This window comes from Culex pipiens, chromosome 1, assembly GCF_016801865.2.
Source record: "Culex pipiens pallens isolate TS chromosome 1, TS_CPP_V2, whole genome shotgun sequence".
NCBI classification, from domain to species: Eukaryota; Metazoa; Arthropoda; class Insecta; order Diptera; family Culicidae; genus Culex; species Culex pipiens.
In genome coordinates, this window is record NC_068937.1 from 23,116,270 (window position 1) to 23,143,586 (window position 27,317).

Here is a 27,317-nt window from a genome sequence, read left to right on the forward strand (position 1 = left end):
TGACACTTTCACCTTTTGCACCTTAACTCTCGAGAAAAGAAGAGAAAACACGCGTTCTTTCACTCAATCAAGCTGGCAACACTGCTGCTGGTCGTGTGCGTGTGTCCCCTTATCAATCGCTGTAATCTTTCGGAAAACGAACTTGTTCTTTAGCTTTGGCCACGCAAAAAGCGGTGTTTTCGGTGGCGGTTCTAATTAGTGGTCGCACACATCTGGGTGTGTTAACATGCACGTTTAAAATCACTCAGTTTTCGTCTAAACCGAACTTACTCAAAAGTGAGTTAATCTGTCAGATTTGAGTGAATTCCACTCAGATCTGGGTGAATTTCATTCTGTTTTTTTTTTTTTTAATTGGGATTCTGAGTGAAATTTACTCAAATCTAACACCTACCCCATTTACTCATTTATGAATAGGTTCGGTTTTGACGAAAACTGAGTAAATTTGAACGTATGACGTAAACATTTAATTTCAAACGCATTGTCATTTGAAAAGGCAGCGCCATTTTTCCGTTCAATTTACAATTAATTTCAAATTTAGCTTTTTGATCGTGTCTATCAGCGCCGTGTAAAAGTGACAGTTCGTCACTTTTTCGTACACGCCCATCCAAAATAACTCAGTTTGGTCAAAACCCAACATACTCAGGAATGAGTGTTGGAGATAAACGTCAGATTTCGTTAAATGGAATTCTCCCTGGTCTGATTGAAAACATCCTGATCTGACGTTTCACCTCAATAAATTTTCCGGCGTAGGTACGGTTAGATGGAACCTGAGTTCAAAAATTTATCTTTAAGCTTAATATGGGTAAATGGGCGAAAATTTATCTTTTAGCTTAATATGGGTAAAATTCACCCAAAAAAGTGTGAAAAACATGATTTTAGAATTTATTTTACAGTAGGCCAAGAATTGTTTTTTGCAGGCAGTAACATAACCAAACTTTTCGACACCTTCAGCAAACGTAAAATCAGTAGGGGAGAGTGGGGAGAATTGATACCCTTTTTTTGTATCGCACATAACTCTGTCAATTTCTCACAAAACTATGAACTTTTTTCATGAATTGAAAGCTTAAACATTCAACTATATTTGGCTGATAAGGGTATTTCAGCAGACAAACTCTTCGAATCATGCCAAGCGTTTTTAAAAAATATTTTAAACCGACATTTTCAAAATGTTAGGGGTGATTTGATCCCCCTTTCAACATTTTGAAGAAATCTTAAGCAAAATGTTTCTTATTCATCCAAACTTTAAATTTTCTATAAGTTACAGCAATTTCACATTGAACCTGTACGTTTGTGTTTAAAATATAACATGTTTAGCATGCAAAATATTTAAAAACTAAAAATTGTCTTTTTTAGACCAAAATTGAGCATGTTTACAAAAGCTGGTAATTTTTGTTTATAAAACTTTTGAAAAATGGTTCAAACTGCAGTAAGTTATGTACAACTATACTAAAGAAAACTATGTACGAAAACCCAGCCCAATTATTTAATCTTGAGGCTGATTCCAGTGACTGTAAAAATGCAGGGATCAAGTCTCCCTAAACGCACTTTTTTAAACAATTGATTGTAAAAATAGTATGACGATAAATTTAACATCAAATGCGTAAGGGTTTTGGAGTTAATAAGTTTATCAAACAATTCATATATAAAAAATTTTTTTTTGAGTATTTTTTTAGTGTTTTCTATGCATATTAAAAAAAGAAAAAAAGATCTCTTGGAAGTTTTTTGCAGCTCGTTTTAGAAAAATGTGTGTAACTCAATCTAAACATTTTTTATTTTTTTTCTTTGTTTTCTACAATGAGTTTTAGTTAATTTCGCACAACTTTCTAGAACAAAGCTAATTGTTTTACCCACATGCTGACGAGATACAGGCTTGGGATCAAGTGTCCCCGGGGATCAAGTCTCCCCACTCTCCCCTACAAATTGCTGCCGGATCCTTCTCCGGATCTCTCCCGGAAAAGATCCGCCAGCAATTTTGTATGGTTTGACGTTTGCGGGGGAGAGTCGAGAAAAGGTAAACAAATCACTTCGTGCATCAGCCAACGAGCATAATTTAAAACAGGGGGGCGACATCTATATCTCACTACAGGCAGCTCGCCCGTAGCCAACACAAGCTGTCAACTTCGGCACCAGAACAAAAGGGAAATGTCAACAGCTGTTCGTTACGGAACCAAAACAAAGCAACTGGAACTATAAAAAAAAGTACAAAAACTGCAGGCATAAACTGGAAATAAAGTAATTATTGTTTTTATGTAAAATTTTACCGCAATGTACGTTTAAAAGTTAGTGTATGTTTGTGAGGGCCGATGACCTAATTTAAAGTTGTAATTTTATCACATGAAACGTTTAACTTAACTACTGTGTATTTTGACTTTTACTACAGTAATCCTTATAACAAAAATTGAATTATTAATGAAAGAAATATTTTTGTTTTCACTGTGCGCAGTTTACGCGCGTTATCAATCTCAATCACCCAAGATGGCGGCCTTTAGCATCCCCCTGATTTAAAATGTCAAACCAAAAAGTGACGAACTGTCACTTTTTACAAGGCGATTCGGTCCCAGTCATGACGTTCTAGCAGGATTCTGGCAGAACCAATTCTGCTAGATTATTTCGTGACTGGGGTAGTGCGTGTAGTGCCCATCAGAAAGCCGAGTCCTTTCGTTCACTCTGCGCGCCGCTGGGCTCTCCAGTTGCAGCATGCCTGTCACCAATTTGGGTCCTAAAATGAAGCTTAGATTGCTGATGTTATTGTTTACAGCGATAAAGCTTATTTTTCTGAGTACAATAACCCTTTGTATGATCACAAAGAGTTTAAAATGTATGTTTAAATCAATTTTGAAAAATTAACCTCGCGGTCCTTCTTGACAGAAAAGCTCCTACTTGACAGCTCGTTCCAAGGGGACCATACACTCAAAACCAGAAGTATCCCTCAAAAGGATACTTTCTATCCTTTTTTCAAGTTCACCCGGCGTCACCCTTTCAAAAGGGTAGGTCAAAATCAGTACATTTTCGATACCCTTTTAAAAGGGTGACGACGGGTGAATTTAAAAAAGGATACTTTTGATTTTGAGTGTAGTTGATCCATCGAAAAAATGTTGTCTTGTCAAAAAAAAAATTTGCGTTAAAATGAAAAAAAGTTATCACAAATGGTTTTTAATAGGGTTTTTTACCGTTGTACATAAAAAATTACATAGGGCTATAGTACCCCATTGGTGCCGTGACAGCGCATATATGTGATCTGTCATTTTAAAGTGCTTTTATGTTTTGTTGCTTCTTCGTTGTTCGTGAATGAATTCCTAGCAAAACAATGCAAGTGAGTCAATGACGAAGTGTAAAAAAAGAGTCTATCCTGCTCGTTCCTAATGTAAACATCAACTGACGTGAGCAGGATAGACACTTTGTTTACACTTCGTCATTGACTCACTTGCATTGTTTTGCTTCGTCATTGACCGAATGGCATTGTTTTGCTTGAAACGTAGGTTAAGCGGTATACGCACTTCGGAAGGAACCGGTCAAGAAAAAAATCAAATGGGCAGCAGCGGCAGCGCAAGCAAGTCAGAGATGGTGAAGAAAAGCCCCAAGAAATCGCTCTCTCTCCTTTGTTCTGCTGTTCGTAAAGCTGTTTCTTGACCCCTATCCTTCCGATCTGCATACTAGCCTTTAGTTAGTAGGTTAGTTCTAGTAAGAACTGAGTATAAATTTGTTTGTTTCCTCTCCATGAACGTCGGGTTCAATATAAAAGGTGTCTCAAACTTTAAAAGGACCCCGAAGGTTTGACAACAATCAGTGTCAAACTAGCGGAGTTTTATTGAAATTCGCAAAAGTATGTTTCCCATATTGTTTTGGTCACCGAGAACTGATGTTAATTTAATCTAATCGGTCTTTATCGGTGAAATCTGACGCAAATTTTAGAAGAAAGATAATGAAATTTTAGGTGGATAGGTCGACTAAGAGTCATAGAAGAAGATATAAAGGACGGAAAACTAAGTCAGCGAAGGGCCATTTGAGGAAGTATGTGTGTGTGATCAAGTCTTTTAGCCAAAAGAATACCAAGCTACCAGAGCAAGGCTCAAGACACATCCCAGAAATATCCGAACGCAATAAATGTCATCGGTAGAACCAAAGTAACGTGCCGGTTGTATGTATAGGCGGTGTGCGATCATTTCTTTTGGCCGTCCGGGAGTCATATGGATGACGCTGCAGGAATAAGTTGTCTCTGTAAATTTACTGTGTGTTTCGCTCAGTACTTGTACAGAGCCAAATTAGAAGGCTAAAAGACTTGATCACACACACATACTTCCTCAAATGGCCCTTCGCTGACTTAGTTTTCCGTCCTTTATATCTTCTTCTATGACTCTTAGTCGACCTATCCACCTAAAATTTCATTATCTTTCTTCTAAAATTTGCGTCAGATTTCACCGATAAAGACCGATTAGATTAAATTAACAAAAGTATGTTTGAAACCCAACTATTTCTTATAAACTGTTCAGGCAAACAATCCAAATTTGTCTACTTTCGACCTTTAAGGAGGTATTAGACTATGACAAACATTTTTTTGTAATTTTGACAGTTTGACTGCATTTGTCTGCAGAAACGTCAACATGTATACTTTTTGTTTTATTTGCCGAAAACAAGTTTGCGAATTTGGCAAACTGTCAAACACGAAAAAGTGTGAGTTTGTTTGTCATAGTCTAATACCTCCTTTAGGACCTACGACCTTGTGCCACAACACAATCTACAGGATAGGTATTGACACAATATGAATGTAATATTTTGAATGTTTCGGAAGATTTTGTACTATTTTTGTAATCAAGAGTTGCTGGAATGTTTAACTATGCTGAATCGCTATGAAACCAGGTTGTTATAATTAAAATTTATTTCATTTTTTTTTAAATCATAGGACATTAGAGAGTTTTAAAATGAATTAAGCGTAATTGCTCTTCGCCGTAAAATCATTAATTACTTCACACCACCGTCACACATTAGACGAATCGTTCAACCATAGCCCACAGAAAAAAATCCCAAAATAACTAGAGCCCAACAGTCGAAGGTGCCACAAATTACAGAACGCCCGAAATCGACCGAACCCGTTCGCCTTCTGTCGTCCGGAAACGGTTTCCGAAATGCGACGGGGGCCCTATAATTTGGTCGTTTTGGAATCCATACAGCGTCGACCAGAAAAAAAATCCGCCCTCCCTCCCCCGTTACGTTCTTGATTTGCTCTCATTAGTGTTAAATAATAAAATAAAACAAAGTAAACGAATGGGAGCGCTGCCACCGGTAAGGAATCCGGCGGTGGAACCGGAGCGCGCTAATTAAAATACAATTTTCTGGTAGTAGGTTACACCGGCACCGTTCAGCATAAATTATGTAATGCGTCATTAATTGTGTCCCGAGCTACTCCCTCCCTCCTATGATAAGGTACTCGTGGTAGAGGGGAAACAATCTTAGTAGGCCTTTGGTTACTTCGATTACGGACTTCAGTTTGAGGTGCCAACTCTAGAATTCACACCGGTGGTTCGAATCGGTAAGTACCAACCTAGTGTAAGATCTGTCAACTGTCAAATCTGTCAAACACTAACCATTAGATTTATCTAGAATTGGTTCAGGACTGCAAACAGGCCCTTTTAGAATGGCTACTTCGATAAGGGACTTCAAGTTGTGACACTTTCAGATTATCACCTCAATTACGGACTTCAAATTCTAGATACCAAACGTAGAATCGAACTAAAATTCGAAGTGAAATTCGCACCGGACTGCATTGGTAAGTACAAAACTAGCGTAAGATCTGTCAACTAACCCCCTGTCAACTGTCAAATCTGTCAATATACTAACACCAGCCTAAGGGATTGATTAGGGACCGTACCCAAAATTGGTCGCTTTGCTAGCCGTTCCGGAAATCAAAGCAACCTAATGAGAGCCACTTGAGGTCTTCCGACCAGAGGCCACCGCCTACTTGTGTGCCCCACGTGGACCACGTGATTCCGTGAGTTTTGGCAGTGATATCTGCGTGCGCGCGGTGCTAATTAACTTTTACCGACCGTGACAAATTTGCGTCCAAGCTGCGGCCTAGCCTACTGGTCGTGTCTTTTCTGTTTTTAGTCTCTCTCTCGGACATCGTCGTAGCAGGCCATGATTTGTCGTCGTCGTACGTCATAAAGCTCGGAATCTCACTAGCTTTTTGCGGATTTATGAGTGGAATCGTTAATGAACTAGACTTCCCCCTCCCTCTTCCTGACCTGCTCCCCGGAATCAACCCGGACTCAACGGGTGGGTTCGTGTCTCTAATTTCGGAGTACTACCGAGCGTGTGGGGGTGGACAGGGGATTAAAACGGAGTCAAATCGTGAAAATTTCCCTTCTGATTTATGACTGTGACCTGGCCCCGAGGAGGTCCGGGGATTGATGAGGGCTTTGTCCGTGCCTCCTCCGTGCTAATACACGCTGATTGACGAGCCAAAACAAATGACGAACGTGCTCGGCGGGAGATTTGCATTAATTTTTTCGGTAATTTTTTTAACTAGAGCAAAACTTAAGTCGGTGCCATTTGTGGAAACATGGAAATGTTTTCTTAAACGCAACTAAATTGCAACATTATCTGCTGTTTGGCTGCCTAATTTTGGAATAAACAGGCGCGGCCTGATCGTCAACGTCATCGGTGGTGGTGCGCGACCGGGTCACAATTTGGATGAAAATTAAATTGAGCCATTTCTCGCGCGGGGGTTTTCAGGTGGTGAGGAATACAGATTGCTTGCTTGTCGAGGCGGACTTTGCTTATCGTGAGCTAACAGGAAAGTCATGTTTTGTATATTTTTTTTGTCGGTCGTAAGAGCATTTTTGAAGATTAACAAGATTAAGCGACTCGAAATAACTTCATTTTTGTTGTACCGTTAGCTCAATTTTAACCGTTGAAAACCAACTCTTGAAACTCAGTTATTTAAAAGTCTTTTATTAAAAGTCATCTACTGATTACCCACATTGCAAAATTGAATCTAAATAGTCAAAGATAAAAACTATTTGGTAATTCTCCGCCAACGCACACAGCAGTTGCTGCGACCCCTCTTCGATTTGCTTGAAACTTTACCTTAAGCGGTAATTTTGGTCCTTGATCACGACTCCTAGGTTCATTTTTAGATATCACGTGACGGAGAGGCGGTGCAGTCATCCCACATATTCGGAACACCCACAAATTCGGTACACTTTTGTGATAATTTGTCAATAGCATGCCAAATGCAGCTTTTTTGTCGACCCTACTATTTTTAGGACCTTTATTTAGACATTTTCTTGCTATTTCACTAGTAAAAGTTGTACTTTTCGAACAAAAATCTTCACTTCAAGACTATTTTATCCTGAGTAGCAAAACACTGCCTCCAAATTGCCTGTTCCATGATTGTGGGATGTTATTGTGCCTCCCACAATTGTGGAACACCTGAATTTAACTGATATTTTCAAAAAAAAAGTTATCGGACCATGGATAAAGCATCACTAAGCTTGAGTTTCATTGGTTCCAGTGTGACAGTGGTGTCACGGTTCGCTCACTCGAATCGTGGTTCAAACGATAAGTCATGACGCTCAAGTGTGGTTCGCTCATGATTGCGAACCAAGCACGAGCGAACCACGATCCGAACGCCTGCCGTGGTTCGCATGAACCCTTGCTCTCTCATCGCGAATGAGAGTGAGAGGGACCATCAATGAGCGGTTCGCAAGAAGAGCTAAAAAACAGCACTCAGAGATAAACATTTCATAGTTTTGACAACGTAAGGCTACGGCAGACGGCTTAAGTGACTATGGAGGGCTACAGACTCCCAATGACTCCCTGGATTTATTATCGGTGGGTCCACCGCCTTAACAAGCAAGAGGTCTGCGGTTTATGACTGCAGATCATACCCGCATAGCTCCAGTGAGTATGGTAGACTTTTTTATATTATGTTGTTATGTCCTGGGACAACAGAGGACTCTCTGGTTCCTTGGGGAACAACCACAAACGTGTACACTTTTTTGGAAACCTCAACCCCCCCCCCCCCCTCCCCTCACCCTAAAGTGTCCACGTAGTTTATGGATGGTCCCTTGATAACTTTATCGTTAACAAATTTGAACAATTTTGTGGGAGTGAAGAATAAAAAAACAAATAAGTTTTTCTATCAGTGCCTACATTCTCCGTTGGCGAACCGTTCGCTGAACGCTCTCTTTACTCCGTTCAGAGCGGAGCGGCAAGCGAGCAGAGAAATGATGATCGAAATTTTGGTTCGCGAACCGTTCAAACCCGCTGCTCTGAGCGTTCGATAAGCGCTCACCCGATAGGTTCGTCGATTTAGTGGCTATGATACGCTCAAAAGCGAACCGTGACACCACTGGCAGTGTGTGAAGTCATTATTTTGTAAAAAATATGTACTCATGGAGAGATCCAAAGTTTGTTTACATCCGTAAAAAAAAGTGTTCCGAATTTGTGGATTTCAAGGGTCAAAGTTTTTCTTCAAAAACTTGATATAAAAGTTAAAATGTGTAGTTGTCCGATACAGCATTCGAAAGATCACAAGAAAAACGTTCAAATGAAGGTAAAAGCGGATCATTAAGTTCAATTATCGATTTGCTATGATTTTTTGAACATTGGCCGATCTGTAAACTGTTCCGAATATGAGGGATGACTGTACGACTCCTTCTATTTATGCAAAAAAGAGGTTTTTTAAAAAATTTGAAGCCTGCAATGGTGATGATATGGCCATCTGGTGTCAAAGGGACTTTACTGTACAATTCTCGGATTAGGGTACGTTATCCATTAGTGGACCCCTTTCCTATAGTGGACCCTCTGAAGGGTTTTTGATCAAAAAATCAATAAAATCACAATTTCAAGCGTGTTGTTGTCTACAAATCTTTTATTTGGCATGTTCAGCATCGTTTAAATCAATGTTGACTGATATTGAATTGTCCTTTTCACCAAAATAAGTGTTTTGAGTTCGACATCTGAAATCAGCAATGGCCACTAGCATTTTCACAACAAAACTGCATTTATATTTTATGATTGAATTAACAATCCAATCATTTTTTGACAGATTATTTAACTTCAGCAAGTCGAAATAATGTAAGTTTAAGGAACTTTACTAAAATAAAGCGAAGAACTGCTCATTTTCGAGCAAAAAATAGGGGGGTCCATTATAGGACAACGAAAATCCAAACTTTTCCAAAAGTGGACCCTCGTTAATTCAACCTTCAAAAATGAAGAAAACTGTGTATTTAAGCAAAAGTTTCTATTAAACCTACAATAAATGCTTGTGGTTATCAACCCAAACGCATATTTTTTTTTTCAATTATTAGTATAAATATAGCTGTTTCATGTTAAAGGTACCAAAAATGCTGAAGCCATAAAAAAATATAATTAATCAAAACTATAGTCAATTGTACTAAACTGAAGCATCATAATTGCAGTTTGAAATGATATTTTATAATAATAAATCAAGAACAAAACATTTTTTTTTTAAATAAACATGCGTGGTTTTATCAGCAACTGTAAACAAATCTATTGTTTAGTTTCGGTCAACCATTTATGTAATTAATATGAAAAAATGTGCATCAAAATTACTTTTTTTAATTATTTTTATGTTTACAGTGGTTTTTGAAACGTTTTCTCTGATCTTTTTCGGAAATAAATGTGTTTAAATGTCTGTTAGGTTTTTTTGTTGTTTAAAGTCAAATTTTTTAACAAAACATATTTGTTTATGATAAAAAGTGAGCAAAATCCATCTTTTATTCATTATATCTATCATTAGACCTAAACCATGCATCAAAACATCAAATATCGGTTAAATTTGGTATAAAAATAACAGTTTGCCTATAGTGGACCCGGGTCCACAATCGGATTATGGACCCGGGTCCACTATAGGAAAAGGGGGTCCATAACAGGCAAAAAAACTTTTTTTTCAAATGGCTATTTTTCTGCTCAAAAACAAATAAACTAATGAAACAAATAGTCAAAATTGTTCAAAAGACTTCAGTTTTCATTGTTTTGTACAAAGGGTTATGAAAAAGTGCTTAAAATATTGAAAATTTGTGAAAAAATGTGCTTCGGCTCTACTAGGGGGACCACTAATGGTTAAAATACCCTAGTTTTCAAAAAGCCGCAAGAGCCAATGGTAAACAAAACCATTTTTGCCTCGGTATTTGACCTACTTACGGAAGCCCAATTTTAAAAATGCTTAAGATTGATCATCTACAGGTGCCCCAAACTAAAAATAAGTGAAATTTTGTTGAAATTTGGAGGAATACGAGTATAAGTGTCAGAGGTCATGGTGGCTCTTACGGCTTTTTGAAAACTCACCCGAGAATTGGACGCCCGTTTTGTTGACGTACTCAGAATTCTGAAAAAAACGTATTTTTCATCGAAAAAACACACAAAACTGGCTTTAACCCTCTAACGCCCATGTTTACTCTAGAGCACCACTAATTTTTGTCTTCAAAATTAAATTTCTCTGCAACCATGCATTTTTTCAATCTGGTTTAAACTGCGTTGGTTTAAATAGAATGTTAGCTTATAACCATTAAAATTTCATCCAATTTGGTCTAATCAGTTTCGAGTAATGGTAAAAATCGTGAAAAAATCTCGATTTTGCTCTGAGCGGGAAGGGGATAAAACTACTGTTGTTTACAAATTTTGGGCACCGAATCTGTACTGTTACTTTGCAGAGTTATTTTTTAGAGTGTAAGAATGTTCTACAAAGTTGTTTTCGAAAAATCGCGATAACTCGTGATTGTTACAAGCAACCTCTTTATGTTTAATCTCAGCAGCCTCTAGTCGATTAAGGCACGAACTCGATCCAAATCGACTGGATGCTCGAGCCAAAATTATCAGTGGGTTTATTCTGATTTTGATTCTTAGTCGATTTGTAAGGTTTGTTTAAGAGTACTTAATTTTTTTGGATATTCCAAATCGATAGCTAAAACTTTGCCGAAGACATCAAATAGATCATGAACAATTCTTTTGGACTTCAGTAAATGATGAATTTTCTTTTTTTTTTTAGATTTTTTACCGAATTTTCAACTACTGAACAGTTTGGTAATCCGAAAATTACCGAATCCGGTAAAGAAGTCCATTATTGTTCATCGTACAACATCGTTGTCTGTGATACATCGTATTTTGTAACATTTTTCTTTTAAATGTAAAATTTATAAAGCACACACTCAGATTTTCTTTACCGAATTAGGTAAATTTTACCGAATTTTCAACTGCTGAACAGTTCAGCAAACTGAAAACTACCGAAATCGGTAAAAATTTACCGAAATTCGGTAATGAAGTTCATTATTGTTCATCGTCTTCATCGTACAGCCAATTTTCGGTAAAATTTTGTTCATTTTGACAGATGGTTTACCGATCTAAACATTACAGATTTTTCAACTACTGAAATCGGGAAAAAATCTTAGTGTGTGTTCAAACTACATTTTACTGAGATTGTTATATCAAAATAACTTTTACCGAGCGCTCAATAAAAAACAAGTTTTACCGAGATGGTTACCGAGTACTCGGCTGTTGAGATTTCTGTATAAAATTTACCGAGTACGGCAAACAAAATCTTAGTGTGTAGATAAGGCGAATGCAAGAAAAAATGGTCACACTCTAACAAAATTACCCCCTTTTTATTTCTAACATTGTTATCGAGAAATTAGAAGTGCAAGCTTTCTCTCAAGCTGTTGTGAAGTTTTGCCTTCCTCACTTTACTGAGGAAAGGCTATAAAATCGCTCGAAAAACGAAATTCTTAATTTGACACTCTTAGACCAACCTTCATGTATACATATCGACTCAGAATCAAATTCTGAGCAAATGCCTGTGTGTGTGGTGGGATGTTGATCAAAAAAAAATTGCACTGGATTATCTCGGCACTGGCTGAACCGATTAGGACCGTCTTGGTCTCAATCGATCCGTCCTGTGGTCCCATAAGTCGCTATTGAAAATTATAAAGTTTAATTAAGTGTTTCAAAAGTTATACTAAAAAAACGATTCTAGCAAAATGATAAATAGCTGGGAAAGTTCAACTCCATGTTACTGAGAGATGTGAGCCGGTAACATGGCCTGAATCTTTCGCATCTGTCATGTCATGTCATGCACGCACGTTCAAAATCACTCAGTTTTCGTCAAAACCGATTCTACCCAAAAATAAATAAAGGAGGCATCTGTCAAATTTGAGTGAAATTCACTCAAAACTAACAGATGCCCCCTTTACTCATTGCTGAGTAGGTTCGGTTTTGACGAAAACTGAGTGATTTTGGACGTGCGTGTAGATTAAAAGTTCATGGTGTTAAAATTCCTGTTCATTTTTTGAGAAGCTGCGAATGTATTACCGGCTTACATCTCTCTTTTAAATTCATTTATTGAGAATTTAAAAAGAGAGATGCGAGCCGGTAACATGGAGTGAAACATTCGCAGCTGCCATGGAAACCTTCACAGCAGCTTAACAGAAAGTTTAACTTCATCTACGGAGATTTATAAAGAAAAAACTTTTCTACTTTCAATTGATTTTTTATTTACACACTTTCCTTAGAACACAATCTTCCTCAAATATCGTAAAAAAAAGTAAAGCGCATTTCTTAACTTAGTGATTAACTTAAGCATTGTAAAGTTTAAATGTTTTAGAATGTGACCATCAAAAAGCTCCTCTACTGATAGTACAGCTCCAGATTCATTCCGTCGTGAATTTCGTCTAAAAATAAAGTTTGAAGTTATTTCGACAAAGAAAAAAACCCTTAAACAAACTCACAATCGGACAGCTTGATGTTATCCTTGAAGATGGTGTACCACTTTTTCAGCACGATCTTGTCGTACCGGGTTCCGGTTTGGGCCGCAATCAGCTTCTTCAGGTCTCCGATCGTGTCGTCCGGGTTGCACTTGACGCGTACCTGTTTAAAAGCAACGAGTTTTTATCTATGTTTCCCACTGGAATTCGAACAAAATCAGACTTACCTTCTTGCCCAGCCGATCGTTGCAGGTAATTTCCAACATTTTTGAGGAATTATTCAGCAAATAAAAGTTTCAAACGCGTTTTCGTGCTGACTTTGCTTGGTAAACGATTTTTCTGGAATCAAAACAAACCGATGTGACAGTGGCGAAACGTCAGTGGAAATCAACAGGGCCGCATTCCGGTTTGGTTTTCTTGCAGTTTTGCTGCCTGCCTGCACGCTTAGTTAAAATTGGACGAGTTCGTTTTTGTGCACTCTTTAGGATAATTAGAGATTTTAAGTTGTTTTAGGAGCGGCCGTGGCTGACTGGTTACGGTGTTCGCTTTGTAAGCGAATGGTCCTGGGTTCGATTCCCATCTGCTCCCAACGAGAAAGTATAGGAAATATAAATCTTGAAACTCTGAACATGAACGAAAAATCAAAGTCGCTCGAGTCGGGGTTCGATCCCCCGTCCTTTGGATTGGTAAGCAAAAATGCTAACCACTATGCCATCGCGACTTGGTGAGCTATGACTGGAATTAGGAATACTGTTACTACCGAGGGGGATGACACTCCCGCGATGAGCTCACGATTTAGCCTCGATGACCACGATTTACCTCGAATTCTCATTTGCCACGCGATTAGCGCGATTTGGCGCGATTCGCCGCGATTTGATTACGATGAGGTCGCGATGTAACAAAAATCTCACGATGAGAGATGTCAACTGCTCGAATGAGTTTGACAGCAACCAAATGACAGTCATTCTATTCGAGTAGTAGAAATTAAGTAAACAAATTTCAACGTGGTCGACGGGTGGATGGCCGATTTTCGGAATCCCTTCAAGTGGAAGTGAACGGAACCATCTTCAACCGGCAAACTGGGGCGTCCAGCAGTGGAGGATCCTGCGAAAGTAGTGGTGGTGACCGGATTCAACCGAAAATATTTCGACGGCACGACGGCGGTGAGTGGAATGCAAGCACGGATTTGGAGGTTACGGTAATAGCCAAACCACCTGTTTTCCAGAAGGGCGGCAAGTGGGGTCCGCAGGAGCAGCAGCTGGTGAAGTCATCGGCAGGACACCTCGATTTGCTGTTGAGTTTTGTTAAAATTAAACTTTGTTGTGATTTTTGAATAAGCCAACAATTTGTCCAGACCCACTCGAAGAAGATTTACTGGATGAAGTGGTCCTTGACCGGCACCGGCACCGTTTCTGAAATAAATCCTGACTTCCGCTTCGTCCGACTCGACGGTCCAAGCCATTTGGTGCACAGCAGGGGTACCGGCGGTATCTTCGAGGTGTGCTGGAACTCGCGCGGTAGCAGGATCTTGACAAATAGAAGACGTATCCTTGCGGCCAATGGTTGCGCCAGATCTCAGCGCTGCTAGCAACGGATTGACTGCGTAGTGGTGGTCCTCAAATTGAACAAGGTCGAACTGAAAACAGTCCTCACCTGCCGGCGTTCACGCGCTGTCTCATCTGCCAGTACGAGTTTGGAAGTTGCCCGGCTTGATGATTCTTGGGGTGTTCGCCGAATGTCCTCCGTCGTGACATTCGGTTCCCTGTATCGAACTTCCGAGTAGGCGGTCGCTCAGATCTCAAATCCGAGCGTGGTGTTCGTGAATCGAGTGGAAACACCTCAAACAACGCCACTAGTGACGTTACGTCACGTCGAACAAATCGATATTAGCGCCAGCGACCAACAATATGGTCCGTCCCGCCGACGGTCATCACGTCCGTGCCAACGAATGTCATCCAGACTACAAACAACCTGATCAATAAGCTGGGTGCACGACCGTGGCAGGCCGGTGAAATCACCGGCAGCTACGAGTAGCAGTGTTTCCGGTAGACGTAGCAGTGGAAGTTAGAAAGTAGTGCCGAAAGTATTGGTAATGAACTGCCTAATAGTAAGGACTCATACGTGCTGTGTTTCCACTTCAAAGCCGTAACTAACATTCTGGCTCTCTTGTTTGCACACTTTTCAGACGCTAAACTGGCCGACCTGGCGCGAATCTTCTGTGAGGCCATGCACGGCCTCCAGTCGGACCTACTACCCACGTCCGAGTTTGGCCAGGTGCGGCAGCGTGTTCAACGTCATTCAGCTCCAAACTGACAACTATGTAAGTTTTTCGTTGTGATCAGCCCTACCCAGACTTCCATGACAATTGACTCACAATCTAGAAAGTAGTTAAGAAACTGTTTAAACTTCTTCAAAAGTAAATAAAGCAGTTCAACAAGAATTTGTCCCTAAGAAATGCTATATTATGAAAAAAAAAACATAGTTTTGTAAAATATTTCCTCACAATTCTTCAAATTAGTCCTGAGTACTTTTTTTGTCCATAGCATCACCATCAGTACATGAAGGACGGTTCGGGCGTGCATCTGCATATGACCAACATTGGCAACTCGGAGAACGAAACCATGTCGGAGTCACTCAAGAGGGATAGTTCGGTGGTGTCGGCGGTCAGCTAGACGGAACTGGAAAGCTGGAAATTTCCAGCAGTACGCCGAAGCAAACCGCGGATCGTTCGCCGTTGACCAACTCGACGATCTGGACAACAATTTCCTGAAGCTCACGCAGCGCGTCAACACCGTCTACACGGAGGCCGCCTTCCAGAGCTTCTCCTGCAACCTTCTCCACTACCTCCTCTTGTACGTGCTAGTCAGCTTCTTTCTGATGGCCATCTACAACGTCAAAAAACAGCTACTTCAAGATCTCCGCGTTGCGCTGGTCCGCCCTCCACCTTCGTGAAACTACTCGCGCTTTCAACCAGCACCACCCGGACGCGCTTGCCTGGGTCGCAAACGGCCTGCTGTTGATTCTCACGGTACACGCGTCGCACCACACATTTGTGTTCCCGGCTATCAACTCAACCCCGGTGAACGCGTTCAGGCAGGACAGGATCCTATCATGTTGTCCGAGCCATCGACACTCAACTCGTACACCACATTCCTCTTTGTACGGACTCTCCAGCGCATCGTCACGATTTTCCGGACCGCCCGACGACTGGTTATCGTTTTGGTCCACGATCTTTCATCGATGGTCAGATTGTCCTTGACGTCCGCGTTCAATATGCCATCGTCGTCCTCCTCCGGTTAGGTAGCGCCTTTGTCGTCACCTGCTGCGGTGGCAAACGGCTCCTCAGTGGTTTTGGGGTGGCGGGGCCCGCCGGAAGTGGATGTAGTCCGGTTCAAGGCTGGCTTCTCGTCGGATCGGGGGTTGCGGCTTTTTCCGAGTTGATCGGGAGTTACAAATGCAGTTTGCTCGTGCCGCGCCGAAACGTGATAGCAATCCTGGCAGGTTAGGGTGAACACCGGTCGGCGATTTGCGTGCAGTAGAACATGTTCTTTTTCCTTAATCGTGTCTTCGACCGTGTTCGGATCGACGCGGATTCCGTACCCGAGCGAGAGGAGGATGACCTGGTAACATATCAAATCCTAGCTGTGACACTTTCCAGCTGTTGCTGCAGCATCTCGTGCGTATCATGGTCTATTTCGGCAAATTGGTTCTTGGTTGTTCTTGAGATGCGAAACGAGTTTCGACGGTGAGAAAAATCCATCGCCGGATTGCAGCTCGGACAGAGATTCGGCCAGAGCTTGCATGAACGATCCACACGGGTTCAACTCACCGCTGATTGGACTCAATTTTGTCTCCGTTCTATCCTTTAGCTTAAGCGGCCCTCCAGGAAGCTGGAACTTTTTACCCTGAACGGAAGATTTTCTCAAGACATCCAGCAGACAAGCTGATCGTCTCAACTCCCATTCGGTTATGCCTCCAATGTTCAACCGAATATCACGATAATTTGGCGCCACGATCGTTGTCACGCTGTTCGGCTTGGGTTGCGGCCCTTTAACCATCGTACTATTCGTAACGCTGGAAGCGGCCTTCCAAGAGCCATCTCTGTCTTCGCCATCGCTCTCCTGCTGCTATACGCCCTGCAAAAATAAAAGGAAACAATTAAACAATTCATAAATCCGGAACATGCTGGCTCCAGATCATCGCAAACGACCTACATCTTCTAAATCCTTCCGGATCCGGTAAGAGACTTATTTGGCTGGGAAAATAATCGGCAAAGCCACAGCCACACAGAAAACTGAAAGAATCTAGAAGTTCCGCTTTATTCGCATAATTCATACCAATTCCTGTATAACCAAAAACTGGTAATTTTAATTTAACTGGAAAAAAATGTATTCAATGTGTGAAAATAAGCAAAGTGTCCTTTTTTTTTGTTTGAGTGTTTGACTTTCAAATGTCAAAACGTCAAAAACCATGTGCTTTTTTTCGTCTGCTGTATCAGAAGTGCACGGATTTCTTTAAACCGGTGCCGTAAAAATTTGTGCCGTGTAAATTTATGTTACGGGTTGCAACGAGTGGCCATTTCAGTCGCCGGTTCTAATAACGATTTCATGATCATTTTTGGGTTCCTAACGCTATATTGCCACAAGAGTCAGATTTCATGAGTTCTATCACAGCAAAACAAAAATGGACGACAAAAAGGTTAGTTTTATTCATTTTCTATTTATTAGTTAATACAATAAACTACATTTCAGATATTTTGGCAAAAAATGGCTTCGGTTTTAAAGTGCACGATTCCTGAACACATCAAAAATGTGGTCGAGAGAACGGGGTTCGTCAACCCGGCTCTGGAGGATCTCAACAGCGATGGGCTAAATCTGATCGAGATAAACATCCGTACGCTTCCGGAAGCAACCAGGTTTCCAACGGACCCGCAATTACAAAAGTATCTGGATTGTTATACTCAGGACATAAGGGATTTCCGATTGATGGCCGGCGAGCGCGCTTTGCTCCTTAAAATGGCGCAAGCAGTCAAGCGTAAGGGCTGGTCCTATTTTACGCAAAGGCCGTCGGAAAAGCGAGTCGCCTGTTCCGATCAGCTCAGTAGAACCAAAGACGAAGAATCTTTGCGGCTTCGGATTTTGGACTACTACATGCAAAGGTAAGAATAGAAAAATTATCCCACCATTTTGTCATTCGATGACAAATCGTTAATATCCGACAAATTTAAAACCTCTCAGGAATGTTTCGACAGGTAGAACAATTTTATTGTTAGCAATTGATTGCATGCAATTTCGGACTATCCCCTTACATATCAAATTCCCTTTAATTAGTCTACTTTGGTATTAAGTTACGATGTGATTTGTCTGGTTACGCTGAAATCTAATGACCCCGACGGAAGCCGAGCTGCTCGTCCAGCAGGATGTTGTTTACCTCGACGTGGGCAAGGAGGCGGCGGTAGATCAGCTTCTCAAACAGCTTGCCTAGGGAAGACACCAAGCTGATGGGCCGATAGCTGGTCGGGGTAGACGGATACTTGCCGGGCTTGAGTATTGGGACTACTTTAGCCCGCTTCCAGGCAGTCGGGAAGTATCCCAGCTCCAGGCAGCGATTGAAGATGGTCACAAGAATGGTTCACGCTTTTCCCCCAGGTACGATGTTGAAGATCCCATTGAACCCCGGTGCCTTCATATTCTTCAGTTCCTTCAGCCAGCCGGAGAGTTCCTCGAGCGTGATCTTTTGGTCGTCCGGCAGCACGGCGTGTGGGCAAGTTGATGGATGCTCTCAAGCACGGGACCCTCCATTGGGCTTACGATGTCTCGTCCCAGGTTATGCGAGGTCAGGAAGTGACCCGCGATAAGGTTGGCTTTTTCAGCGGGCGTGATGGCAAGGTCATCGGGATTGGTTTGGGTATTGTTTTCAAGATCTTAGTTAGGCGCCAGAACGGCTTAGAGTAGGGTGGGATTAAAAAGGTGTTTTAAAAACTGCATGATGAATCGTGGGAAGTGATGCGTCAGCTTAAGTAGATCGTTCTTGTAGTCGGCCAGCGATCCGTCAACGATCCGACATTGGTTGGGACAGTAAACAGCCACTACTGCGACAGGGCCCGTCAAGGAGTCGACCTCAACTCCGACCGCCTCAATGAACTTCGTCTGTAGACTGGGTAGGACTCGGAATTGTACCAAGTACCCAGACTTTATCCCCCGGCTTAAGGTGCATTTCCGAAACGGCATCGACTTCAATGTTGTTTGATCGAAGAAAGTCCCTTAGTTCCAATGTTTTCCTGCCAATAGAGCAGGAGTTCCTGTTGAGGATACGCATAAGTATGCCTTGACTTCATATTGACTTTATGTAATTTGTTGAACAAATCATTCTTGTTCTGTTCCCCTGCAAGACGTGTTCTGCCAATAGGTTATGGGCCCAGTAATCAAGGCGATAACGGAATCGGAATCGGAAGTTTGAAGAAAATTTTCTCGAGAAGAATGGAAGCGAAGCTTGGAGTTGAGAAGCTGAACAACGAAAACTACGCGCAATGGGCGTTTGAAACGGAAATGCTGTTAATTCGCGAGACGCTGTGGAAGTACGTCGAGTACGCGCAGGCCCCGGCCCCGGAAGAGTGGACGGATGGAGTCCAGAGAGTACGCGCAACGATTTCGCTGCTGGTCGAGAGGCGCCAGCATCCGCTAATCCGAAAGCTCAAAACGGCGAAAGAGGTATGGCTCAAGCTGAAAAACGGGCACCAGAAGACATCGATGTGCTCCCGTGTGTCCTTGATCTGCCAGATCTGCGACCGGAAGTTGCCAGAAGGTGGAGACGTTGCAACACACATTTACGATCTTGAGGAACTGTTTGCGAAGCTACGGAGTGCTGGAAAGGACCTGGGTGAGGATGTACAGGTTGCGATGCTCTTGCGAAGCTTGCCGATGAGCTAAGATCAAGTCCGGACTGCTTTGCTGATCATGAAGGACGAGGATCTTAAGCTGGATTACGTGAAAGGGAAAACAACGGAGAGCAAACGGTGATCAAGCTGACGGACGTGTTGTACATCCAGGGACTCGAGATGAACCTCATTTCGGTGGCTAAGCTGATAGTGAAGGGAGCGGATATCCGGTTCGGCAAACATGGCTGCCGGATAATGTCACGAGGAGAGACAGCAGCGGTGGCAGTTTTGCGCGACGGACTGTACCGGCTCAAGCAACGTCGGTGGCGCTCCGGACAACAGAAAAAGATCGGTACGCAGTTTGTGGGAGTCCTGATCGAAAGCAAACGTCGGAGCAAGAAGACGAAGAAAAGGGAAGTATTTGAGTATACATTAAGCGGTGCTACACATTTGAGTCAAGATCAACGGAAAATGGAGGATCCCGTCCAGTTTCAAGAGGATGTGGTACAACCTGTTTACTTTTTTCGAGCATCATCCAAACGGCGTGTGAGTGGTCGAACCAAACGAAAGGGACCAGTGGAGCGAAGTGGAACCGTGCCAAAATCACGTCGATTGGCTGATCCAGATGAACAGGAGAGTAAACTGTCCAGGATTCAGGAGGAGATAGAGATCCTGACCATTGGAACTCGCAAAAACGAAGCCTGAAGCCGTTAGGGATACTCATGCGAGGAGGAGTGTTGAGGATACGCATAAGTATGCCTTGACTTGATATTGACTTTATGTAATTTGTTAAATAAATCATTCTTGTTCTGTTCGTTGCCACTGCAAGACGTGTTCTGCCAATAGTTCCAGATTAGGATGCGGGTTGGGGTGTAATAGGGTGTAATTATCCATAAACGATTTGATAGGTGAACTCGAGGACCGCCATACTCTGTTCCTCGACTGTTTGGCATTGCATCTGCTTGGTTCCCGCCGGGCGGGTTGAGCTTGTCCTCCAGATTCGGATCTGGCTTAGGCCGCAGGCCCGGAAGCGGAATTGGTTTCAGAACTCTGTTGCGGTTGCGGACCATGGCCGTAATTCAGGCACTTCCAGCATTGCGTAACATCCTGATGGACCGGGCAATACTGCTCCGACTCGACCACCACGTTGGCGACGGCCTTGATTTGGTTGAGGTCCTTCAGCGTCGAGCTTCCCTTCTACAGATGGAGGAGGTAGAGTTGGTCGTGGTGTTTGTCTCCTTTCGGCGGATCTTATGGACCGTAGAAGCCCCTCAGGACCACTTTGAACGCAGCTTTCTTCTGGCGGAGGTACCGCGTTGAAGTGGGGCTTCGACGGCACGACGATTCTGGAAATCTTCGATTAGTTCAGCGTTGAGTTTATAGTTCCGTTGCTGATAGAGTAAATAAGTTAGCCAGCGTGGGACTCTTAACAGCCCTAGTACGACATTTATCTGGCGAGACAAGGGGTTGGTGATGACTACACGCACCCGCCGTAAAACCCAAGTGCAGAGAGCTTCAGACCCGATCCAATTGCCGACCCAATTTTTGGGAATCCAGGGATTGGAAACTCGGGACGTGGACGTAAGTCTCTCAACTTTGATGGGATCACCCACATTCTTTCCAACAAATTGCAAGTTCGCGGTCAGAAGGTGTGCTGGTAAGGGAAGGACCACCGAGCACCATTGGAGCGGCGGCGATACAAACGAGCTGGGGGTTTTATTAGGTTTTACGCCGTGACGTCATTTGACAGCTCGTGTGCACTGTTTACATGGTCTTCGACGACGTTCGACGAATTTCCCCGAAAAAAATCGTCGACCCCATCAAACTCTGCTAAGTCCATGTAAACAGTGCACTCCTTTCTAACCTCCAAATCGAGTCGGCGTAAAACCTAAAAGCGCTGGACGAAATGTCGAAGCACGTGATTGGGAGGCGACCAGTCAACGACAGAATATGCCAGTTAGGAACCAAGGGTCGATTTTTCAACCTGAGCATCATCAACGTGCAAAGTTCGGGAATGGGAAATGGGTACGTGGACCGGAGGAATGTCAGGCGATTTGGGACGAGAAGACAACGAAACGCGTCAGTTCTACAAGAACTTAGTCAATCCCGGAACGGCTTCATGCCGCGAGCCGAAATGTGCCGGGATAAAGACGGGGGAATCTTGATGGACGAGCGCGAGGTGATCGAAAGGTGGAAGCAGCCCACTGGCGGAGTACCAGGGCAACGGGGAAAACGACGTCAGCGGGATGTTGGACGACGGGGACATGGGAAGTGGGTTGGATATGTAGTCAGAATGTCGGACAAGCGGATGGCTAAAACGATACTCAGCGTCAGCAGCGAATCTGGACGGGAAAGCTTCGTGAAAAGCCCAAGATCGAGCAACCTAGAAATCTTCTTGGATCAAAACCTGTTCCTGATAAAAAAAATCTATAATATAAAAAAAAAATTGTTATTTGTTGCTATTCTTAATAGGAAAGGGGATTTCAGAGAAATTGTGTTTTTTTATGACTTTGCAGAAATGATGGAACAGAAAAACATGCCGACGTGCTCGAAAGGCTACCCAACTTGATCATTCGATTTGATTCAGAGTCTAACCATCGATTTTTCGCTACGTGTGTGATGTGTCAGGAGGCAATTACATGCAACATCGAGAAAAGTGGGTCGTGGAAAATATCAAACTACACCGCGCACATGCGCAAACATCATCTCAACAATACTCCACATCTGTCGAAAAATCGACCGGAAGAAGGCCGATATCAGGAGAACGGCGCAGATCAGACTCAACCGGAACAAGAACGAGCACAGAAGAATGACAGACACGAAACGCTGATTTCGAACATCGGAATGGATTACCGGGACGGAGAAATCTCAATCAGAAGCAGTGCAAAAAAGCGACAGCGAAGGACACTGACTGCTGACCCGCTTAATTCTTCAGATGTCGATAAGGAAGATCCACGGCGACTAGAACAAGGCCGATCTCAGGACAACGAGGTACACGAAACGCTGAACTACAAAATACGACAAGAGCAAGGCCGAGAACAGGAGAATGATGGACACGAAACGCTGACTTTAAGCATTGAAATGGATGACCGCGACGGAGGACAATCAATCAACAGCAGCACAAAAAAGCGACAGCGAAGGACGCTGAATCCTGACCCGCTAAATTCTTCAGATGTCGATAAGGAAGATCCACGGCGACTAGAACAAGGCCGATCTCAGGACAACGAGGTACACGAAACGCTGAACTACAAAATATTTGAACAGGACGCAGAACATTCTGATACTAACAGCACTAGCACTGATGGTATCATTTGCGACGAATCGTCTCTCCTTGAAGATTTAAACTGACGCCGTGTCAACAAGCGGCCAATGTTGACACCGAAACCAGTGGCCAACCATCATCTACCACGCGGCTCATTGACATGTTGCAAAATGTACACAATAGATCTCGGAATACAAAAACGGCTAACGGGATGCGTTACACGCCCGCCCAGGATCAAATCTTTTTATACCAGTTTATACAAGGAGGAAAGGAATATTTGAAGTGGCAGCGAGGAAACACAACGGCACCATGCTTGCGAACCATGCAAAGAAAACTTGCAGCTAGAGCTAAATCCATCACGGAGGGAGAATTCCGCTTGCATGAGCTGATCGACTTTCTGCAGAAAAACAATCTTCCAATGGACATTGTTCTGAGTGAAGATGCGACCAAAATAAACGGTCGCGTGGAGTATGATTATACCACTAAACAAGTTCGCGGTCTTGTCGGCCCAATGAACAAAGAAGGGATGCCCCAATGCCACATTTTCAAGGCAACGGACCCCGCAAGTATCTTGCGGTATCTTAACACATACCCTGTCGGACGAAATGTGTACGTCGTGATGGCCCAACCTCATCAAATTGGCGCTCCTCCGTTCTGTGTACAATATTTTTGCACAGACAACCGCTTTACCACTGAGCAGGTTTCCAAAAGATGGAAACATTTTAGAGAAAGGTGTGATGAATCCGGTGTGCGAATTATAAGCATATCAAGTGATGGTGATCCAAGGCCGATCGGAGCTATGATAGAAGAGATGGGAATGCCGAATCATAGTTTGAACGAGTACGGAGATGATTTTATTGCATCCACTGCACCCAAGTCCTGCCCTCTGCAAGATCCGACGCACAAAATCAACAAACTACGCACGCGAATGATGAAAAAGGAAGTTGAACTGCTGTTGGGTTAGTTTTAGTTAAGTTTCGACTCAAACATGTAATTATAAATATTTCATTTATGTTACAGGTGATAAAAGAATATCTCGTGTCCATTTGGAGTGCATGATAGACCAAGAATCCATAATAGTTCACGGATTGACGCATGCTGATTTAAACGACTCAGACAAAATGAAGTTTGCACCTGTTGAAAAAATTACGAAGACGCGAGTAACCGAATGTTTGATTAAAACTGTCCCAGAATCTGAAGGTACGGTGTTGTATTTAACGATGATGCGTTACATGATGGAAGTGTTTATTAAACATCCCTCTCGGCAAATTTCGACACCAAAAGATGCAATCTCGAAACTATGGTATGATTATACAGTTTTTTATATATACACTCAAACCCCGATGGTTTGACACCAACTTTTGTCAAACGAACGGGGTCACTTTTTAGTTTGACACCCCTTTAACACGGAGTTTACACACACTACCAAACGTTTGTTTTGATAGTGTGCGTGAGCGGAGTTTACACACACTACCAAACGTTTGTTTTGATAGTGTGCGTGAGCGCCGTGTAAAAATTGACAGTTCGTCACTTTTTAGTTTGACTTTGACCAACCAACGGGGTACAAACTAAAAAAGTGTCAAACGAAAAAGTGACCAACCACCGGGGGTTGAGTGTATATATAAAAAAAAAACCTATCAACATATTTCATCTTTTAGGTATGTTTTATTCATTGTCCGAGCGTGGAGAAACCATTGCATTGCGAAGTATAATACGATCAAACATTGTATAACAACAAATGCTTACTGGTGTATAGAAATTAACGCGCACAGTTTAGTTAATTACATAGCAATGTGTCGGGAGCAAAATTTAAAATACCAACCAGAACTTCTGCAAAGCCAAACCTGTGAAGCATTCTTTCGATCCGCTAGATCGTTTACGTCGACTGAATCCACTGTAATTAACTTCACGATGATGGGATTCGAATCTAAACTAAACCGCATACAAGCCAAGACTGAAATATCGCACGATTCCTCGAACGGGTTTGTTTTCCCCAGAACGCAAGAGACTGAACGAACCATCACCGAGCACATCTTCCCAAGTACGGAAAACGTAAAGCATTTAATTATGGAATCTAAAGAACGAGCTACCAACACACTTCTTAGTTTTGGCTTAACACGAGAAGAGCTCAATTTTGATGAATCTATTGTTTTACGCCAAGGGTCAAATCAGCAAACGACAAAACATGCTGGTAACTTTGAATTCATTAATGTGGACAGTATAACCAGCGAGGACGAGAACGATTATGAGGACAATCTTTTCGACGACGACGAAAGCCATGTCATTGTAGACGACGAAGACCATCTCATAGACGACAACGAGGAGCATTTAAGTCAGACAGTTGCAAAACACGACGTCGTTTACGATGCAGAGACTTTATTTTCAAACTTGTCGGAATTCGTTAACCTTGAGGAGTCGCGAAAGGCGAACAAAAATCATTCTTTTAAAATCAAAAACCAAAACGGAAAAATTATTTCAATAAACATAAGCACATTTCTGTGGATCTGCAAGCCAAACATTGAACGGTGTAATACCGACCGGACTAAGCGTTTCCATGAAAAATCTAATAAAGCTGTATTGCCGCTAAACACGACCGACGAGTCAAAATCAGCGATTCGAAGAGGTGAATGGGTAGTAATGCGGTATTACAGCAAGTTTGTTATCGTTCACGTACATGGATTTAAATACTTATCGGGTAGCAGAACCACATTTACTCTGGATGAGTGTCCTATCGTCGCACCCACGAGCAGTACTTCGAAAGGCGTAGGAGTTTTGGGCCTGTTTTTTTCGGTTGGAGACACACTGGCGCTAAAATTAGAACCAATGGTATTAAACGGAAACATAAACATCGCAAACTACGTAACGCATCTACAACCTCCAGTACACAATGGATCTAGCTGGATGCTCTTATCCCGTCAACTGGACTACCTTAAATCCTTTGTAGAACAGCAACCTTGATTAGTAAGGTACTAATCTATAAATTGGTTAACTTAAGCTGATATAATATTGATAGATTTTTTCTTTTCCAGAAGAGCTGAATGATTTTAACCGCCCCCAACACGAACCATAAACAAACAAAATGATTGAAACCCGATTATCGAAACCGAAGGCAACTCAACAACAACACAAATCTCGAGCTAATCCACGCGCTCATGTGGTGCACCGATGTCCCGGTTGCCCACAGGTAAAGAATCCATCACTGTAAGAATCTGGCTTAATCTAATAACGATTTTTCAAAATCCTCAGGGAATGGCGGCCAATCTCAGCTGTCAGGACTTTGACGCACACGCCAACCTAATTGGAATGAACTTAATCTGCAAGACGAGATGGGCCGGGCACCAGCACCAAGCTGACGTCCGTAACGATCGACGACGACCTGGCCGACGAAGAGCTTCGTGTTTTCGCGCTAGCAGTCACAACTACGAGTTGGTCCAGGACCAGCTGACGTCCGTAACGATCGACGACGACCTGGCCGACGAAGAGCTCCGTGTTTTCGCGCTAGCAGTCACAACTACGAGTTGGTCCAGGACCAGCTGACGTCCGTAACGAGCGACGACGACCTGGCCGACGACGTGCTTTACGTTTCTCCGCTGGGCAGTGACAACTAAAAGTGGGTCGAGCTAATCCACGCGCTCATGTGGTGCACCGATGTCCCGGTTGCCCACAGGTAAAGAATCCATCACTGTAAGAATCTGGCTTAATCTAATAACGATTTTTCAAAATCCTCAGGGAATGGCGGCCAATCTCAGCTGTCAGGACTTTGACGCACACGCCAACCTAATTGGAATGAACTTAATCTGCAAGACGAGATGGGCCGGGCACCAGCACCAAGCTGACGTCCGTAACGATCGACGACGACCTGGCCGACGAAGAGCTTCGTGTTTTCGCGCTAGCAGTCACAACTACGAGTGGGTCCAGGACCAGCTGACGTCCGTAACGATCGACGACGACCTGGCCGACGAAGAGCTCCGTGTTTTCGCGCTAGCAGTCACAACTACGAGTTGGTCCAGGACCAGCTGACGTCCGTAACGATCGACGACGACCTGGCCGACGAAGAGCTCCGTGTTTTCGCGCTAGCAGTCACAACTACGAGTTGGTCCAGGACCAGCTGACGTCCGTAACGAGCGACGACGACCTGGCCGACGACGTGCTTTACGTTTCTCCGCTGGGCAGTGACAACTAAAAGTGGGTCGAGCTAATCCACGCGCTCATGTGGTGCACCGATGTCCCGGTTGCCCACAGGTAAAGAATCCATCACTGTAAGAATCTGGCTTAATCTAATAACGATTTTTCAAAATCCTCAGGGAATGGCGGCCAATCTCAGCTGTCAGGACTTTGACGCACACGCCAACCTAATTGGCATGAACTCGCAAGACGCGATGAACTGGCAGTGCTGGCCAATTCAGCGGAAGTTGTGTGGGTGAGACGTGGGCTACGATGCTGAACGAAAATGTTATTG

At 42.9% G+C, this 27,317-nt stretch overlaps 4 protein-coding genes and 1 long non-coding RNA gene across 5 annotated transcripts in view; 3 read left to right on the forward strand and 2 right to left on the reverse strand.

Moving 5' to 3' along the window:
• Nucleotides 1-24,848, reverse strand: part of LOC120420190 (iron-sulfur cluster assembly 2 homolog, mitochondrial) — a 454,760-nt gene extending 429,912 nt beyond the window's left edge. The window contains exon 1 of the mRNA XM_039583177.2: nt 24,839-24,848. The gene's annotated coding sequence lies outside the window, so the exon portion shown is untranslated. The remainder of the gene's footprint in view (nt 1-24,838) is intronic.
• On the reverse strand, nt 12,485-13,105 carry LOC120420180 (ubiquitin-like protein 5). Its single transcript, XM_039583155.2, has 3 exons — nt 12,947-13,105; nt 12,744-12,882; nt 12,485-12,686 (listed from the first exon to the last, which is right to left on the reverse strand). The coding sequence occupies exons 1-3, from the start codon at nt 12,983-12,985 to the stop codon at nt 12,643-12,645; spliced, it is 222 nt and encodes a 73-aa protein (XP_039439089.1). The 5' UTR covers nt 12,986-13,105; the 3' UTR covers nt 12,485-12,642.
• On the forward strand, nt 17,337-18,363 carry LOC120420163 (uncharacterized). Its single transcript, XM_039583129.1, has 2 exons — nt 17,337-17,417; nt 17,471-18,363. The coding sequence occupies exons 1-2, from the start codon at nt 17,403-17,405 to the stop codon at nt 17,879-17,881; spliced, it is 426 nt and encodes a 141-aa protein (XP_039439063.1). The 5' UTR covers nt 17,337-17,402; the 3' UTR covers nt 17,882-18,363.
• On the forward strand, nt 22,116-24,974 carry LOC128092288 (uncharacterized). The gene is made up of 4 exons (XM_052707772.1): nt 22,116-23,817; nt 23,879-24,161; nt 24,517-24,899; nt 24,964-24,974. Exons 1-4 carry the CDS (start codon nt 23,019-23,021, stop codon nt 24,972-24,974), a joined length of 1,476 nt encoding a protein of 491 aa, XP_052563732.1. The 5' UTR covers nt 22,116-23,018.
• A 22-nt stretch (nt 24,975-24,996) lies between these two features.
• On the forward strand, nt 24,997-27,253 carry LOC120420162 (uncharacterized). Its single transcript, XR_008211935.1, has 5 exons — nt 24,997-25,824; nt 25,888-26,042; nt 26,105-26,525; nt 26,588-27,100; nt 27,163-27,253. It is a non-coding gene; the product is annotated as an uncharacterized LOC120420162 (long non-coding RNA).
• The last annotated feature ends 64 nt before the right edge of the window (nt 27,254-27,317 follow it).

Coding starts and splice junctions, on each gene's coding strand:
- LOC120420180 (XM_039583155.2), bottom strand. CDS start 12,985: ATGTTGGAAATTACCTGCAACGATCGGCTGGGCAAGAAG. Junction 12,883..12,946: donor ACGATCGGCTGGGCAAGAAG/GTAAGTCTGATT, acceptor GCTTTTAAACAG/GTACGCGTCAAGTGCAACCC. Junction 12,687..12,743: donor TAACATCAAGCTGTCCGATT/GTGAGTTTGTTT, acceptor CTTTATTTTTAG/ACGAAATTCACGACGGAATG.
- LOC128092288 (XM_052707772.1), top strand. CDS start 23,019: ATGTTGCAAAATGTACACAATAGATCTCGGAATACAAAAACGGCTAAC. Junction 23,818..23,878: donor GGAAGTTGAACTGCTGTTGG/GTTAGTTTTAGT, acceptor TTTATGTTACAG/GTGATAAAAGAATATCTCGT. Junction 24,162..24,516: donor GATGCAATCTCGAAACTATG/GTATGATTATAC, acceptor TTCATCTTTTAG/GTATGTTTTATTCATTGTCC.